Here is a 10153-nt window from a genome sequence, read left to right on the forward strand (position 1 = left end):
TTCTTTCCCATCTGCTGCAGAGTACTTAGTACTCCTCAAAACAGATTCCCCCCCCCTTTTTTTTCAGTGCTAGGTGCTTAGGCGTTGGTACCAGTGGCATTCCAGGGACCAAGCCCTGGGCTCCCATGCACAAAGCCCACCTTCAGCCCTTTGCGTTATCTCCCTGACCTTTCAGAATAGCTTTTTTAATTACTTTTTTCTTTTCTTTTTGGGTCACACCTGGTGATGCACAGGGATTACTCCTTGCTCATGCACTCAGGAATTACCCCTGCCCGGGGGACCATATGGGATGCTAGGAATCAAACCTGGGTCAGCCGCGTGTAAGGCAAACGCCCTTCCCGCTGTACTATCACTCCGGCCCCTTTTTAATAACTTTTGAGGCCACATCCTGTGGTACTCAGAGCCTACTCCTCACTCATTGCCTCAGGAGTTATCCCTGTGGGGCTGGGGGACCAGGGCTCCTCCAAGCCAAGTATGGGCTCCAGTCATTTGAACTATCTCCTAGGCCTCAAAATAGATTTTTTAAAAAAAACCTCTCTAAGCCAAAGGACCCAGCAGGAAAGATAAGTGGTTGAAACACTTTCAGCAACGCATAGGCTCATGCATGCAAAGGGGGCTGCTACTGGGCACGAGCCATTGTTGCCAGGAGCGATAGTAGGTCGGCTGCCAGATCTCCCACTTTTTTTTTAAAAAAAAAAAGAGATGCCAGAAAAGCATTTAAAAAAAAAAAAGAAGGCAAAGTAATCTGTAACAGTAGGCAATTGATTCAAACATTTCAACTATCTAGTAGGCCAAAGAAAAAAAAAGCCTCAGTGCCAGATTTCAGCCTGATCTGCTCTCCCTCTTGTGTTCCTACATACACTTTGCCCAAGCACCCTCCAGATCAGGAGGCCCCCAGACAAAGACTTCACTCTAGATAAAAGTAGAGCCTAGGAGTATGGGCCAAATACCCCACCTACTTATCCTTTTCAGGCCTGGCCCATGCTGTCCCACGGAACAGTCCTTCCTAGCATGGCCCAAATGTTCCTTTCCACTCCTGGCAAGTATCTGGCAGCTCCTGGTTAATGCAGCCCCCACACTCTCCTCAGCCTCCCTGAGCCCTGCAACTCTCTCCTCACTACAACTTCTGCATCTGGGACTGCCTGTGTTGGCCCAGCACCAGGTGTCTCCTGGGGATGAAGCCTCAGTCCAATGCTACTCACCCACACACACACACCTCTGCCCCTACCCCAGGCAACAGGCGAGCTCAGGGTGGGTAGATTCAGTGTATCTGTTCTTGGAAATCCAAGGTTTCTGCAGCCTGCTGGCCCCATCTTGGGCCGAGCGAAAGCTGTTCTGGGTTTCTTTTGATTTTTAGGTCACACCTGGCAAAGCTTAAGGTTTATTCCTGGCTCTGCACTCAGGGATCACTCCTGGCAGGCTCAGGGGACCATATGGGGTACTGGGGTATTAAACCCAGGTCAGCCATGTGCAAGGAAAGCAGCCTAGCCACTGTCCTATCTCTCTGCCTGCTAAAGCTATTCTGGCCCTGCTGGCCACGTACTGAGTCAAGAAGACCATGAAAAAGGTACTTTATTGAGGTGATGAGAACATGAGATCCCTGCCTCTAGCCCAGCCTCGGCCCCTCAGTAGAGTCTCATGGGTGGAAAGGACCAGGCCTCTGGGCTGCTCTGGGACACCACCCAGGAGAGGCTGGGCAGCCGGGCCGGAGGGCTAGGGCTCCAGTCCAGAGCAGAGGTGCGGGGCAACAACGGTGATGATGGCTGAGGCAAGGACTGTGGACCGATTCCCCATGGGCGAGGAGCAGGTGGTGAGGTGACAAGCCAGATGCTTTTCAGCAGATCAAATGCTGTTGGGGGACCCCAGGCTGCTCCCGATGGTGAAGGCAAGGAGGTCAAGGGCTGTGACCAGGGACCTTTGGGCGGTGCCAGGGACACCCTCTGTGCAGGGGGAGTGCTGGAGGTGTGAGGCATGGCAAAGGTAAGTTTCTTTGTCCCCTGTCTCCTCGGGTGCCTCCCCTCCTCCGCTGTGGGGTGCTCCGGGCTGTTGATCCAGGAGGGTGTCATCCTTCGGCTCTCCATGGCCCCCGGCTTGGTCCCTGACACAGAGAAAAGACACCTAGGAGATAGCTGGGGTAAAGCACCCAGGAAGCTGGAACAAGGAAGCAGGAGGATGCTTACCTGGCGAGGGTGGCTGGCCGCTCCGAAGTACCAGGGTCAGGTCAGGCAGACTTCCATGGCATGCTTGCAATGTGCCCACAATGATATCCCTGGCCTCCTGCACCACGTTTCGCCGGGGAAAGGCTGGAGGCAGATTCAACTGACACCGCAACTCCTCCAGTAGCTGTCCCACACCTGGGAGATTTGGGGAACTGGGCGGGCCTGGGCCTGAGCCCCCAGGTGCCTGATTCTCCTTGCCCCGTGACAATGGGGTTGTTTCCTGAGCCCTGTCTGGGCTTGGAGAGGGTTTGCTGGGGAGTGTGGGGGTGCCTGGTTCCAGGGAGCCACTGCTAAGCAGCCGGGCCACGTCCAGGGATTTCACCTCATGGTTAAAGAGACCCCGGTGCTCCCGACTCAGCCGGCCCTGGGTGATGACTACGAGCCTGGAGGCAGCAGAGGCCCCTGGGTCCCAGAGGGCCCTAGGCAGATCCTGACTAGTCCCAGGAGGATCCTGACGGGCCACTGATCGACGACTCCCCACTAGGGCCTCATTCCGCTCTCGCCGGGTCTTCCGACGGCGAACACGACCAGGCTTCTCAGGTCGCTGGAGGGGCTGGGGGGCTGGTCCCCGCGGGTCCATGGGGTCCTGGAAGATACAGATCATAGGGTAATTGGCATGCAGAGAAATGTGAGTCCCTAAAAGTGAACAGATGGTTCCAGGTGAGGTGAGGCACAAGTCAAGAGAAATAGGAGTGTGCAGAGAGTCCACGGGAGTCATGGTGAATGGGGAGATATGCCAGAGGATAATGGGTTCCAGGAAAAAGGCACTTCAGTAATAGTTAAAATCTTGATGGTTGTGGTGGTGGTGGTGAGGCGTTGGGAAGGGCAGGGAAGGAATCACAATCGCGGAGCTGATCCAGAGAAACAGATGAGCATTTTGCACAGAGGCAGAGCAGGTATGGGTGAGAGCACGCAGAAAACAGAGTCAGGGGAGAGCAAGGAAGGCCGGAAGAGTGATGGGGAATGCCTGAGGAGCGTGTGAGGCCTGGTTATGGGGGAGGGGCCGAGGGGACGGCAGGAGAGGGCGCGGTTGAGGTATGGTTGAAATCGGGCGGATATGGTTGGTGGGGGCAGGGCGGGGGGAAGGCACCTCACCTTCTCCGGTCCCAATGAACCCCGTCTCAACACGTGGCTATGGGGTGCAGGGGCTTCTCTGCGGTGACCCCGGCTCACGACGCGCCAAAAGGTACTTCTGGGCTTCGCAAGGCCACACCCGCGGCACCGCGCATGTGCCTGGCGCTGCCATGCGCGCTGGCCTCTCCCTTCCTGGAGGCACGAGGCTCGCGGCGCCGGTTATAGCCCCGCCCCCTAACGACGTGCTTTCAGGAACCTCTCTCATTCGTCCGTAGGCTCTTCCCGGCCACCAATTGACTGGCTAGTTCTCTAAGGCCCACCTCCTTCCCGACAGCCCATTGGATTAGGTCGCTTTGGGCGCACTTTGTCTCGCCCTCAGATGAGGCGAGGCGCCTGAGAGAGGCGTCTTCAGTCCAGGTCCCTAGGCAGTCAGAGACGCCCTCTCTGGAGAATTTGTCCAGTGTCATTCTGAGTGCTAGGCTCTGGAGCAAATGATACTTTTGAACTGTGTGATCTTGCAAAACGGGGTTACTGTTCAAGGTGTCAATTTCTTAGCGGTAAAAAGGATTTGGTTGGCTGGCGGGAAAGAGTGTATTGAGGAAGGTGCTTGTCTTGCACGTGGCTGACGTGCTGAGTGTGGCCTAAATACACAGACACACGATAACGGTACTACCTTCTTCACACACTTACTGTCTGAGCCGGTGCATCTAACTTGAAACAGCATCTGGTGAGAGAATAGCTCCAAGCTTTTTCACCAAGTAATGCTTCAGGAATTGCTTCTCTACCTTTGTGTATGTCTGTATATATGCAGGGTATTGAAACCCAGAACCAGAGTCTGGGTGTTTTGTTTTCATTCTTTTTTGCCACATCTGGCGGCGCTCAGGACTTTCTTCTGGCTCTGCGTTCAGAGATCACTCCTGGCAGTTCTTCAGAGACCATCTGGGGTGTCAGGGATCGAGTCCAGATCAGCGGTCTGCAAGGAAAGCGTCCTACACACCTCTTTAGTCCCCAGAGACAGAGTCTGATATTTTTGTCCTGGACCACTGAACTGCATTCCCAGCAATCCTTCAGACTTTAGAATCAAGCTCTAAAAGGATATTTCCTATGTCCTAAAAAGCTATATTGTCTATATAATAGTTCATGCCCAATCCTTGGGCTGGAGCGATAGCACAGCGGGTAGGGTGTCTGCCTTGCACGCAGCCAACATGGCCGACCCGAGTTCGATTCCTCCGCCCCTCTCGGAGAGCCCAGCAAGCTACCGAGAGTATTCGATATGCCAGACACAGTAACAACAAAGTCTCCAAAGGAGACGTTACTGGGCCCGCTCGAGCAAATCGACGATCGAGCCCAATCCTTATGATCCTTTCAAGTCTAGCTCAGCTACTCCATCTAGAAAACCCCTCAAGAGTTCTACTCCCCACCCCAGCTACATCCCCAGCCCTTAAAGTTCCTGAAATTTCTTCTGTCCTTCCCTCCTTCATTTCTATCTCTTTTTCTTTTTTGGGGGAGGGTGCATACCCAGCAGTGCTCAGGGTTTGCTCTTGGCTCTGTGTTCACAGATCACTCCTGGCAGGCTTAGGGAGCCATGTGGGGTGCCAGTGATCAAACCCAGGTCAGGCACAGGCAAAGCAAACACTGTACCTGCTGTACTATCTCTCTGGCTCCTCTAATCACAACCTTGACCCCCACCACCAGCTCTCTGTATCAGTGTACCCCAACACTCTGAGACAAGGCCAGAGTCTGACCCATCCATTTCACATTTGTTCAGCAAGTATTTATGAGCTGCCAGAGTACTTGATTCTGTGAGGCAGACCCTGTTCCAGACAAACAGCTTGAGGCAGAACTTAAACATAAAAAAGACTCTTGGCTCTACAGGTTCCCCACTATCTGAAAATAGAATTCCAGCGAAACCTTTCATAAGCCGAAGCGGTGTAAAGCAAAGAAACAATTACCACTAACTCAGAAGGGCAAAAACATTTTTTTATAGGGGGTCACAGTTGGCAGTGGTGGGGGCGGGGGGTGGTGGTGGCATTTGGTACCAGGATCAGACTCAACCTAACATATGCAAGGCATGTGCTCCACCACTTGTGTTATCTCCTGGGCTCCTGGAAAGATTTTGAGTGTGCCCAGACCCCCAAAAAATAACCTACTAAATCATGCCAAATAACACATAAAACCTAAAATAACACTAGCATAAGGTAAAAGCAGACATGCTATGCTAAATGCACAGCCTGTGTAAAGCCATTCCCTGGGCAGGAACTTGGCAGTGCCACTCTTCTGCAGCTCAGAGTGCAGACTGCCTTTGTAAAAGCTCTTTCAAAAACAAAACCCAAATGCTATTTTTGCTTTCTTTTCCTCTTTGAGTTTCCTTCCACCCCATCCCTCCTTTCTTCTGGGGGAGAGGAGAGCTACTCCTAATGAGGCGCAGCACTATTTCCAGCTCTGTGCTCTGGGGTCCACTCCAGAGACCATTCTGTGCGGGGGGCCTGAACTGGGATGGGGGTTTCCTGCACGCAAAGCATGCACTTGGTCTACTCAACTCGCTTCTCTTTGGCCCTTCTAGATTTCTTCTGGTTTAGAAAAAAACAAGACACCATTGTCGGTCTTTTGTAAAAGCCAGTAGGTGTAACCCAAACTTCCGGAAAACATTAGATACCTGCATCTCAGTATCAACCTTCCTAGAAGGAATGGATAGTCCTATCTGGAACGAAGGTCTAGGAATAGAGCAGGCCTTCGGTGGCTGTGGAGGTGGGACCTGTCCCTCAGGAACAGGGATATCTGGGAAGGCATGAAGTCAGAAATTAATTTGTGTCGGGGAGAGGCGACCTTAAAAAGCCTTGGCTGTGGGTCTGGATTTCAGGGTCCAGACACGCCCAACTGAAGTTGCAGGTAGCCACCGCAGACGCCTCAGGGAGGGGAGCAGAGGCCACAAAGCTGCAAGATGAGCTGCCCTGGAGGGGAGCCAGGCTGGACCTGCACCTCACTTCGCAGCGTCTCTAATTTCCTTTCTCTTTCTGCATTTCCCGACCTCCTCGCCGGCAGGGCCCTGGAGGTTTGAAAGGCAAAGCTAGGCTGTTTCCATTGTGTAGTATTCCTTACTGGCGAGGCCCGCGTGCACATGGGCTCGCGACAATCCGGGGGGCGTCGGGGGGGCCCCGCCTGCCCGCTGTGCCCGACCTAGCCCCCCTCTTTTTCTCCTCCCCGCCACGCGGGAGAAGGTGGGGACGTCCCCTTCCAACCAGGTGTGTACGAGTCACCCCCTCCGGGATCCCGAAATGGACTCGTCCACTCTCCCCGCTCCCCCGCCACGTGAATGGGACGCCCCGTGGTGTGGGGCGCCCCGCGGCCAATGGTTTCTTCCCCCAGGAAGAGCGCGCGGCCGGCCCTGCCCACTGCCCGCCGCGCAGGTAGCGCTCCCCGCCCCGTGACGCCGGTGGGCGGTTCCGCTCCCGCTCCCCACCCCCCCGCACGGGTGCGGTTGGTCTCGCCTCCCCGCACCCCAGGGCCCCGGGTGCGTTCGCCGCCGCCGCCCCCCGAGTGAGTGGCCCGGGAAGACGCGCCGGACGAGGCCACAGCGCGGTTAGCGTGGGGAAAGCCAAGGTTGCCCGTTCCACCTCCCCTCCTAAGGGAAGGGTTGGGTGGGGGTGCGGTCGGCTCCCGCATCGGCGCGCGGCCCGGGCTGGAGTGCGGGCGCCGGGACGGTCCATTGTTGCCGGGAGGGGGAGGGGCGGGCGTGGCGGAGCCTCCCCTTGGGGGACTGTCGCGGCTGAATTGCTCGCTCAGCCTTGCAGGAGCGGCGCCGCCGAGATGAGCGGGGACGAGAACCCGGCCAGCAAGCCCACGCCGGTGCAGGACGTGCAAGGCGATGGGCGCTGGATGTCCCTGGTGAGCGACCCCGCCCGCGGAGCCCGGGAACCTGGGGGTTGGGGCTCAGGGGCTCCGTAGAGCCGCTGGTTTGCGCCGCTCTCGGGGACCAGCAACTGAGGGCCATTGGGGTGGTGGTGCTGGCCCAGGACACGGGGCGGGCGGGCCCTGGAGCGCGCGTGGCCCCTGACGCCCTCTTCTCCACGTCTCCCAAGCACCATCGCTTCGTGGCCGACAGCAAAGATAAGGAACCTGAAGTCGTCTTCATCGGGGATTCCTTGGTCCAGCTAATGCATCAGTGCGAGGTGAGGTCAGGCCTCTCCCGGCCCCACCCAGGCAGGACAGGGCTTCCACTGACCACTGGACAGAGCTGAGGCAGACAAGCCCTGGGGAGCCGGAAATAACCTCAAAAAGCCCCAGACTTTCAGGGTAAAGGACTGGAAGGAAATGTGTGTGCTCTGATTCATCAGATTAGGGTTTTGTATAGTGAGACTAAAAAGAGGCTTTCCTGCTAGTTTTCCTAAGGTGAGGCTCAGTATTGTGTACTTAAAGCAAGCCCCGAGGAATTTCTACCAAGCTGCTGTAGCGGTTCCAGCTAACGTCAGCTATTCTTTCCACCAAGGCCTGTAGGACTTTTCCACTAAAGAGGGGTTATCCTGGGGGTTGGAGTGAGAGTACAGCTTGAAGGACGTTTGCCTTGCACATCCAAGTGGCTGACCCGGGTTCGGTCCCTAGCATCCCACAGCACCCCCAAGCACCGAGGGTTCCCCAAGCACCAAGTTACTCCAAGCATCACCAGGAGTGATCTCTGAGCATCACCAGGTGTGGCCTAAAAAGAAAGAAAAAGGTGATTCCATGCCAGCACCCTTCAAAGAGGTTTTACCCGGTCGGGCCCACACAGAATGGGTTTCCACAAGGGGAGTCTTGCTTCTGTGGGTTTTCGAGACAGTGAGACTCAATTATATTGCTATTTGTTGGAGGTGAAACCTCCCCAGTTTTTTGGAAACTGGGCTCTTCCTGAGTGACATTTGGTCCATGCCGGTCATGTCCCTGTTCCCATGCCACTTCTTGCCCACAGATCTGGCGGGAGCTCTTCTCTCCTCTGCACGCACTGAACTTTGGCATTGGCGGTGACAGCACACAGCATGTGCTGTGGCGACTGGAGAATGGAGAGCTGGAACACATCCGGCCCAAGGTGAACAGGGCTTGGGGTCGGGGGTGGAGAACAGGCCCTTTAGCCTGTGCTCTGACCCCTGCCTCTCTCTGCAGATTGTGGTAGTCTGGGTGGGCACCAACAACCATGGACACACGGCAGAGCAGGTGACTGGCGGCATCAAAGCCATCGTGCACCTGGTGAACCAGCGGCAGCCCCAGGCCCGAGTCGTGGTGCTGGTGAGGCGGGGATGGAGGGCAGGAAAAATGGACTCTGGCAGGTGTTGCTTCCAGGGTAGCCATATTGCACAACTTGGAACTGAGTTTATTGTACCCATCCAAGTAGCTATGGTTCAGGACTGGTCCAAGTTAGCCCAAGGAACTGCTAAAGATTCTGCGGATGTTTAACAAAGCACGGGAAGGGGGGGGGGTTGGGATGGAATGTGGAGATTGTGGTGAGGGACTTACTTGCATACAGCAGATTCTAGTTCCATCCCCAGTACCACATATAGTCCCCCAAGTACTGCCAGGAGTGATCCCTAAGTAGAGCCAGGCATAGCCCTTGAGCACCACTGGGTGCAGTCCAACAACCGAAACCAAACAAAAAATCATAGGCCAGGGGCCAGGAGAGTACAGTGGGAGGGGGTTTGCCTTGTACGCGGCCAATCCTGGTTCGGTCCCTGACATCCTGTATGGTCCCCCAAGCCCACCAGGGGTGATTCCTAAGTACAGAGCCAGGAATAACTCCTGAGCATCATGAGGTGCGGCCCAAAATCAAACAAAAACCATGGGCCAGAGAGGAGGCGGAAAGGGCTGCAGAGCATGCTTTGCATGCAGGAGACCCTACTTTGGTACCCAGTACCGCATGGTCCTAAGAGCATCACCAGGAACAACTCCTAAGCAAAGAGCCAGTAGTCATCCCTGAGCACTGCAGGGTGTGGCCACCTAACACAAAACAAAATCCCTCAAAACATGGGACTGAAGCAATAGTACAATGGGTAGTGCATTTGCCTTGCATGTGGCCAACCCAGGTTCAATTAAAGCCAAGAGGAGCACTCCCTGAGCACCACCGGCTGAGGCCCTAAAGCAAAATCCTCTCAACACACTTTAATCGCCAAAAGTTCCCAGGGTAAACCTGGGCCCCATCACTTCCTCCTGGCCAAGGTCATTGAACCCTGCCTTGGTGTTGACATCATTGTGATAGAGGCTAATACCCAGGAGGTTCTTCTTGAATGGAACCTCAGACATGGCATTGGGAACCACCCTTCCTGTTCCTGATATATTTTGTAGTGGGGGTCCTGCAGGTAGGGACAGAGGTGGAGATGGAGAATGGGCCTTCACTCAACTCTCGCTTGCCCTTCCCCAGGGCCTGCTTCCACGGGGCCAGCACCCCAACCCGCTCAGGGAGAAAAACCAACGGGTAAACGAGCTGGTCCGGGCAGCACTGTCTGGCTACCCCAGGGCTCACTTCCTGGATGCTGACCCTGGCTTCGTGCACTCGGACGGCACCATCAGCCACCACGACATGTACGATTACTTACATCTGAGCCGCCTGGGTTACACGCCTGTCTGCAGAACCCTCCACTCCTTGCTGCTGCGACTGCTGGCTCAGGACCAGGGGGCCCCCTTGGCAGGGCCTACACCCTAAGCATTACTCCATTAAATTCTCAATCTTTGGTCTCATTTCCTTTGTGACCCTCTGGAGGTCCTTACCTCAGCGCCTGTCTCTGTGGGGCTGCAGCTGCTTGTTGTCCGTGTCCTGCAAGCACAGCAGCTCTAAGCCCAGAGCTCACCTTTTGCAGGATCAGGCAGATTTCTATCACTATCACTGCAATGCTTTGGGC

The 10153-nt window shown here is 55.4% G+C and overlaps 2 protein-coding genes across 4 annotated transcripts; one reads left to right on the forward strand and one right to left on the reverse strand.

The window, feature by feature from the left end:
* Window positions 1–1625: 1625 nt before the first annotated feature.
* PRR19 (proline rich 19) lies at window positions 1626–2799 on the reverse strand. Its single transcript, XM_056136608.1, has 2 exons — window positions 2181–2799; window positions 1626–2098 (listed from the first exon to the last, which is right to left on the reverse strand). Exons 1-2 carry the CDS (start codon window positions 2797–2799, stop codon window positions 1626–1628), a joined length of 1092 nt encoding a protein of 363 aa, XP_055992583.1.
* Window positions 2800–6766: 3967 nt separating this feature from the next.
* Window positions 6767–9992, forward strand: PAFAH1B3 (platelet activating factor acetylhydrolase 1b catalytic subunit 3). 3 transcript variants are annotated; one of them, XM_056136348.1, is made up of 6 exons: window positions 6767–6893; window positions 7077–7178; window positions 7373–7462; window positions 8236–8352; window positions 8427–8549; window positions 9676–9992. In XM_056136348.1, exons 2-6 carry the CDS (start codon window positions 7101–7103, stop codon window positions 9955–9957), a joined length of 690 nt encoding a protein of 229 aa, XP_055992323.1. In that variant the 5' UTR covers window positions 6767–6893; window positions 7077–7100; the 3' UTR covers window positions 9958–9992. The 3 variants fall into 3 exon arrangements, with proteins under 3 accessions (XP_055992323.1, XP_055992324.1, XP_055992325.1); XM_056136349.1 differs by having other exon boundaries at window positions 6828–6931; XM_056136350.1 differs by having other exon boundaries at window positions 6875–6893; window positions 7085–7178.
* The last annotated feature ends 161 nt before the right edge of the window (window positions 9993–10153 follow it).

The sequence above is a fragment of the Sorex fumeus genome, unplaced genomic scaffold, assembly GCF_029834395.1.
Source record: "Sorex fumeus unplaced genomic scaffold, SorFum_2.1 ptg000122l, whole genome shotgun sequence".
NCBI classification, from domain to species: Eukaryota; Metazoa; Chordata; class Mammalia; order Eulipotyphla; family Soricidae; genus Sorex; species Sorex fumeus.

What these genes read in the sequence shown, in the direction of transcription:
- PRR19 (XM_056136608.1), bottom strand. Translation starts at nt 2,799, where the DNA reads ATGGACCCGCGGGGACCAGCCCCCCAGCCCCTCCAGCGACCTGAGAAG. An exon ending in CGGCCAGCCACCCTCGCCAG is followed by an intron (nt 2,099 to 2,180) that starts GTAAGCATCCTC and finishes TCTCTGTGTCAG; the next exon opens with GGACCAAGCCGGGGGCCATG.
- PAFAH1B3 (XM_056136348.1), top strand. Translation starts at nt 7,101, where the DNA reads ATGAGCGGGGACGAGAACCCGGCCAGCAAGCCCACGCCGGTGCAGGAC. An exon ending in TGGAACACATCCGGCCCAAG is followed by an intron (nt 8,353 to 8,426) that starts GTGAACAGGGCT and finishes CTCTCTCTGCAG; the next exon opens with ATTGTGGTAGTCTGGGTGGG. An exon ending in AGGCCCGAGTCGTGGTGCTG is followed by an intron (nt 8,550 to 9,675) that starts GTGAGGCGGGGA and finishes GCCCTTCCCCAG; the next exon opens with GGCCTGCTTCCACGGGGCCA.